General features: G+C 45.3%; 1 protein-coding gene across 1 annotated transcript; it reads left to right on the plus strand.

Annotated features, from left to right (window-relative positions):
• Positions 1-375: 375 nt before the first annotated feature.
• On the plus strand, positions 376-5,939 carry LOC127395338 (histone H2B 5-like). The gene has a single exon (XM_051642106.1). The coding sequence runs from the start codon at positions 1,038-1,040 to the stop codon at positions 1,416-1,418; it is 381 nt and encodes a 126-aa protein (XP_051498066.1). The 5' UTR covers positions 376-1,037; the 3' UTR covers positions 1,419-5,939.
• Positions 5,940-7,173: the final 1,234 nt, after the last annotated feature.

Here is a 7,173-nt window from a genome sequence, read left to right on the forward strand (position 1 = left end):
ATCCACACAAAACAAAACAAAACAAAACAAAAAGCACATGTAAATTTGTAGTGTAAGGGAGACACTGAGGTTTATGATGGGTTTGCATACTGTCTTTTTGTTACTGCACTTCTGGGTGACAGCCATCAGCCGAAGGCCAGGGCTCTGCAGGTTGTGGACTAATGAAGACAAATTTGGAGAGAGAATCAGGCATCTTTGATGTAAACTGGCCAGCCGAGGCTTACTGTCTGTAGAGCAGAAAGCACCAAATAGCAGGGAACCTTTTCAGTCTGTGTAGCTTCTCCATCAACACACAGTCAAAATGCACTTTGAATTTTTCCTCCTATCCACATTCCTGTTTCTCTGTGAGGTGATTCCTGCCAGCCCCACCGATATCTTCTACTCTCTGTATTTTTGCTACCTAATGTGAACACTGAGAGATTCCCATACCTCAGCTATCTAGCTAAAAGCTATACAATTTTTTCTGTTTCACTGTAATGCCTGGTATAAAACAACCAACACTGAAATACAAGCACCTTCAAAATAAAATTTTACCCATGAGTAAAAAAAAAAAAAGGGTCTAATGGAGATCGTAATAACCATATAAAATATTTTTGACCAGTGTCATATAAAGATGGCTTCAGTGTTGTCTTGCAAGTCTCCAACCCATTACAGAAAGATTTAATGTAATCCATGCTGCATTTAGTGTTTTCCTTGGAACTGCAATCTTCTTCTGAGAAATATGTTCATCCCCAGCCCCTGTTTACAAAGTAGATGCCAACTAGACTGGGTTCAGCCGTGTTTAGAAGGTCAGTGTTATGGGGATTTAAACAGAAAACAATAAAAAACTCCATAAACAAACTGGAGTAGTTCTCACTGGCAGTTCAAAAATGCTTCCATGGGGCCATGCAATGTTTATCTCAGATTCAGTAAAACTATACTGTAGAACTCAAATTCTCTCAGCTTTCAGTAAAACTATACTGTAGAAGAACAACAACAAAAATATTTTTTGTGTGTTCTTTCCAAGCAGCTCCAAAATCCGCAGAAAGAGCTTCAGGATGCCAGAGCCTGCAAAGTCCACCTCTGCCCCCAAAAAGGGCTCCAAGAAAGCTGTGACAAAGACCCAGAAGAAGGGCGATAAGAAGCGACACAAGAGCAGGAAAGAGAGCTACTCCATCTACGTCTACAAGGTGCTCAAGCAGGTCCACCCTGACACTGGCATCTCCTCCAAGGCCATGGGCATCATGAACTCCTTTGTCAATGACATCTTTGAGCGCATTGCTGGAGAAGCCTCCCGCCTGGCCCATTACAACAAGCGCTCCACCATCACCTCTCGAGAGATTCAGACAGCTGTGCGCCTGCTGCTCCCAGGAGAGCTGGCCAAGCATGCTGTCTCAGAGGGCACCAAGGCTGTCACCAAGTACACGAGCTCCAAGTAGCCAGATGCTGCCTCTCCAATGGGACCATCAAGCACCAAACCCTCCATACAAGCACAGGTAGGCAGCCATGGTGCGGATAAGTGTCACAGCTATTATCCACAGCAATTTAAAGCCTTGGGAAGGGCATGAGAAGCTGTCTGGTGGAAGAGGAGACAGTGATCTGGATGTTGGCTGGTTTTCATAGTCTTTTGGGGGCATGTGACAGGTTCTGCAGGGCTGGTGGAGGAGACCTCTGCTTTCACATCTCATCTGAAGGACTGACTGACTGCAGTATGTCCAGAGTCTCCTCTGTGCTTGGTAAACATGCATGTTCAGCACTGCCAGGGGAGACTGGCAGTGGCAACACGGAGATGCCGTCTCTGAAGTCTTCCTGTTTGGCTGCCTTCTCACAGTCATCCAAGATGGGCACCAGGGAGTTGGCACTGGTATCCTCTCCCTCGTAGCCCAGATCCATCCTGTGTATAGTGGCAAAAGTGGCATCAACAGCTATAAGCCCATGGGCTGTAGAATAAAACCCATCTTGTTTTGACATCTGTCTGTGCTTGACAGCCCACTTTAAAGAGCAAGCCAGGCAGGCAGAGGTCTGGGATGATACCCAGTGCTGTTCCTCCTCATCATTCCTGATGGATGAGCCACTGAGCAGGCTGAGGGTGATGGTGCTGGAGCTGCCTGCTGCCTCCCACCCAGGCAGACAGACAGACAAGGGATGTTGGGGCTGGGTCACTACCTTCCCCAGCTGCTGCTTTGCAGGCTTTAGGGCTTGCTTTGGTGTGCAAGACATTGCTAATTCTGCTGCTTTACAGAGATTTTCCTGCCTTAATGCTGCCTGGGCACTCCCTTCCACCGTAAGTGTGGGTGAGACAGGGTGGTCCCCATGAGGGTCTCCTCTCTGGGCACTGGGATGCTGCAGAACAAACAGCACAGAGGTGTTGGGAGTTAAAGTTTGGAAAGGCATCTGGAGTGGGATCAGAGGTTGTTCATGCAGTCTAGGGGAGAGGCAGGCCCCTCATGAAGATCACTGCAGACAACTCACCTGGCCTTGCCTTCCCTGCTTTATTCACTGGTTAGAAAGCAAAAGCAGAAACTGAGACTGGGTGGATATATAGGGATGCTTTCCTGCATCCCAGTTATAGTTTGAAGATTAAATAATTTTAAACTACTTTGTTTACTCCCCACGTCTTCTCCAAGTCCACAGTAAGGTGAGCAATAATAAAATGCTGATAAAATCCATAGAGATTAGTGAAGGAACATCTTGGTTACAGGTTTATCTTGCCCAAACAGCTCAATAGCAGAAAAGCATGCGTAGAACTGATGTGAAGTTGAAGCTTCCTACTCAAAACACAAAATTAGCTGACATTTAAAAAAAAAAGATCAGAATCCCTAGTAGGCAGTAGCACTTGGATGAAAAATATTCATGTCTAAAATAATAACTGCTTTCCACAGCTTATTCTGTAAATAAAAAGGGCAGCAAAGACACAGGATCCAGCACTAAGTGCAGGCTCTCCCCAGACACCCAAGACCTTGCTTTAAATTCAGAGGTAAATTCATATCCTGAAATGGCAGCCTCAGTGTATCTCTCACTTTCCCCTACATTTATCTCTACCCCATTTTTTTACACTTTGAGAACAATGAGGACCCTTGATGAATTTAAGTTGCTTTTGGAGCTGTAGGTCTCTGCAGCTCCAGAAGATTCAGTAATTTGGTTGTTCGGTTGTTGTTTTGGTTTGTTTTTTTTATAACAGTGTTGCAGTCATTTTCTAGTTGGTCTATGGGAAGAACCGTGTGGACCTGCTCAACCAAGAGCACCTCAGAAACCCAAGAGCAGCATGAGTCATGTGTGCTCTCTGTGCAAGAGTGAAGGTCAAGTTGCTTGTGGGCTGCTTTCATCCTTCTGCTTTGGGTTTGAACACCCCACACCCAAAAAGGTCCTTTCTTCCCTTACTTTGCTCAGTGGTAGCACACAGCCGTGTTTCATACCCTCATGCCAGCAGAAATCCCTAGCCATATCCTTCAAAAAGGGCAAAAGCTGTCAGCACCCACAATGAGCAGTACCTCTGTTCAGTAGCATTGGTGACCTGGATCACTGGGCCAAGACACTTTTTGAAGGTTACAGCTTAGCACTCCCTTTTGCTTTCTAATCAAATAGATACCAAAGATGAAAATGTACCTGCAGTGGGCCTAGAGCAAACATCCTTGGCTGTCTCCCACCAGGAATTAGACAGAAGATGATGCAGAAGGGGAATATAGGGAGTGAAGAGCTGACTGGCAGCACTGGAGCTTTCCCCTTCCATCCCTATGAGCTGCAAGTCAGAATTCATCCCCTTGGGGAGTTCTCCTGAAGGCAGGAATTCAGAGTGGAATACATCCTCTCCAGTCCAAGCAATGTGTGTGTCAGGACACACATCTCCCAGGATTACCTGACACAGCCTCTAAATCCTCACTCTTTCAAGCAGAGCAGAATCCTGCTCCAGTCTCTGCAGGCTACAAGAAGTCAGGAAAATAAAATGAGGGTTTGTCCCTCCAGGGTCTCATGGGCAGCTCAGGGAGCTGGGGACAAGGCTGGGCACTTGGACAAGAGCTGCTGGCCTCATAAATGTATTGACAGTACTGGTCTCATTTTCTTCTGCCACTATTGCCACTTCATTTTTGGAGATTGTGTCAGAGAGCAGAGAAATGGCAATTTAAAGCTATAAAAATACTTGAAGGCTTAAAGAGGATTTTTATACTGTCTAAAGTCAGATGACTGAGACTTGTCATGACCATCCATAGTTTAGGCTGTCGTTTCACACATCATTTGCTCTTCATTCTGGCTTTGTATGTATTTACTTGTCCCTGACAATGCTGAGCACAGGACTGAGGAACCAATTCAGGTTAAAATGAACCTTTTTTCTTCTTTTCTTGCAAGCTTTGTTTTAACCCAGTTCAGGTGGCTGCTCTGATCTGTCACTGTTTTACAGGCTTGTGCCAGCCAAGGGAAGGAATGATCCAGAAAGGGCAAGGCTGGCATAAGCTGGGACTGCCACAGTTGGCAAATTGATGGCCTTAGTGTCAAGAGAAAATTAAGAAAAGAAGCCTGTGTCTCCTGTGGTGGTCCAGTTAGCAGCAAAGACGTGGCTTTTAAATACACTGATATGGGTGTTACTCTTTTATTACCTTTGCAGTGCCCTACAAGCAGTTTCTCTAACAGTCCTGACAGTGGAATTCAAAAACATCCCATTTCTGCAGATTGCAGAGGACTCAGGTGTCACACAAGGGAAAGGGAGCAGATTGGGAAGGGGACTGCTCCCATGCAGCCACCCAGCTGTGGTGGTTGGAGGCTCCTTGCTCAGCAAGCAAGGAGCAGGCAAGGTAGCATGTCCTTCCTGTGCTGCCTGCTGCTGTACAGGCACATACTCGCAGCACTTGAGCGGGAATTATTTTGACTGTGATGAGCTTGGACTGAGCCTTAATAATAGAGGCAGTAGAAAATGGTCTAAATGTTCACCCATCGATTGTCTACTCAGTTGTATGAGGTGTGACAGATTCCACAGTTCCCTGGTAAGGGGATTAGCTGCAGAAGAGGAGTTCTGCACTTCAGGATCCATGCTTTTTAAAAAAATGTATTTCCAGCTCTATACTAAGTCCCACTGTTCCTACCTGATTCCTACTGCAATCCCAGAAGCATCTCTGGGCCATTCCTGTGTTTTGGCAATTAAAAACAAAAAAATCAACTGCATTCTGAAAGCTGAAAAAGGAAGTTGAAAAGAGTAATACAGCCTTGTTATTAACCTCATATTAACCCTGTGTACATCACTGCATGAGTTGCTTGTTTTCATGTACAATTTAAGTGATAAAATTAGCTGCTATAGATCTACTCCTGATTTTCCACCCTGCTTCTCTGGAAGGGCTTAAGATGCATCTGCTCTTCACAGCAGAGCTGAACCTACAGAACAAACAAGCAGCAAGACGCACAGAGGTTTGTTCCTGCTCAAGACAGACAGGTCTTTAGTCAAACATGGGGAAAACAAGAGTAGAACCAAGTGTGTATGCCTGTCCTGGACACTACTGAGTGTCCTGGGAAGGGATGTCTGAGATGAAGAGCCATGCTCAGAGGAACTGCATGGCTGTGTGCCCTTCTGCCCTGGTGATAGGCAGCCATGTGGAGGTAGCCCCAAGTCCTGGCTGCCCCTGGACTCAAGCTTGCCATGGCCTCTGCACAGCCCTGAGCATTTGTCACATCATAGTGTTTCCTGATCGTTTACATCCAGACCAATTGTTTACAGGGAAAGGAAGAATGTGGACTAAATCATAAAAATCACTTGCTACCAGAATTTCTGGAGTTCCCTGGGACCAGCACCTGGGGACCAATCTTTTGTGCTTACTCTCCATGCATGGTATCTTGTGGGCTTATATACACAGAGTTTTTCAGACAGTAAGTGCTACATCAAGTATGATCTATATTATATTATTGCTGTGTTACCACCTGTCTTACTGCTAAATACCTGTTTTCTGTTAAATGTATAAATAAAATGTTAATGCCAATCTGTTGAAGGTCACATGAAACCCAGGTGTCAAGATGTCTTTGCTTCTGCTGAATCACTGCGGCCCCCCAAGCCCTATGTTTTTCTTTCTCTGTCGTGTTTCCTCCAGACCTGTGGTGAGAGCAGCCACCCTTCCAGCAGAGATGGAGCCTGGCAGATCCTTGCAGGGGGTCAGTCGAAAACCAGAGCAGCCCCTCACTAAGGGAATGTCATGGGCTGCCACTGTGTGTCCTCACAGGGTGTCACTCACCCCAAACATCAGCACCACATGAGCATACGTGTGTTTTCAGGCCCTTCCAGTGAGCTTGCCCCAGGCAGAGCAGAGCCTGCAACCTCTCCTTGCCACACTCCTACTTGGGGTGTGCTCTACCTGGCACCCATCTTTTAACCCCCAAGAGGCAACATTTTGTGGTTGGAAATGTGGCTTATACACATTCAGAATTACCATTTATCTGAATTAGCAATTACTGCCACTAGAAACATCTTTCCTTGGACTATGAGAACTTTATAGGCAACAAACATGGAATAAGATGTAGCATCCAAAAACCCCAAGAAGGAAAAATCTTCCTTTTAAAGGAGTGGTAAATACAGTCAAGTTAAACACTTATCTCGTGGTTGTCAGCATCATAATGCATTCACTGGAGTGTGAAATGCATGGGCTGTACTAGACCCTGTGTGCTGGAGAAACAGGCTGGGACTTCAGATATGGCATAGAACAGAAATCAGAACTACAAAGATTTAGAGTCTCTTTAAAGACAGAGTCTTAAGCTTAACATAATTGGGGGAAAGCAGTATTTGGAGAGGAAAAAACCCTTATAACTAACTGATTTGAAGTATTTTGAAAGAAATAAATTATGCTACTTCTAATACTGATTTCCATTTTGATATCCCTTTGCAGAGCAGCACCCATAATGCACTTCCATGACAGAGCTGACACCTGGGCCTTGGGAAGACCCAAACCAGATTACAAAATGCGGAGCATAAGCTATGGTCACATACCTTCAGGATGTTGGGAGATAACTGGGTTTTTTTTTCAGTTGTTCAGTAATTATTTAGTTATTATTGACTGGTTATTCAAAGACCATCAGCTGGACTCAGGTGCCACATGGCTAAGGCTGTTGGCCAAACCAGATACAAAAACTCTTTACAACTACCTGAAAGGAGGTTGTAGGGAGGCAGGAGTTGGCCTCTTCCATCGGGTGAATAATGACAGGACCAGAGGAAATGACCTAAAG

The sequence above is a fragment of the Apus apus genome, chromosome 1, assembly GCF_020740795.1.
Source record: "Apus apus isolate bApuApu2 chromosome 1, bApuApu2.pri.cur, whole genome shotgun sequence".
In the NCBI taxonomy this organism is placed as follows: domain Eukaryota; kingdom Metazoa; phylum Chordata; class Aves; order Apodiformes; family Apodidae; genus Apus; species Apus apus.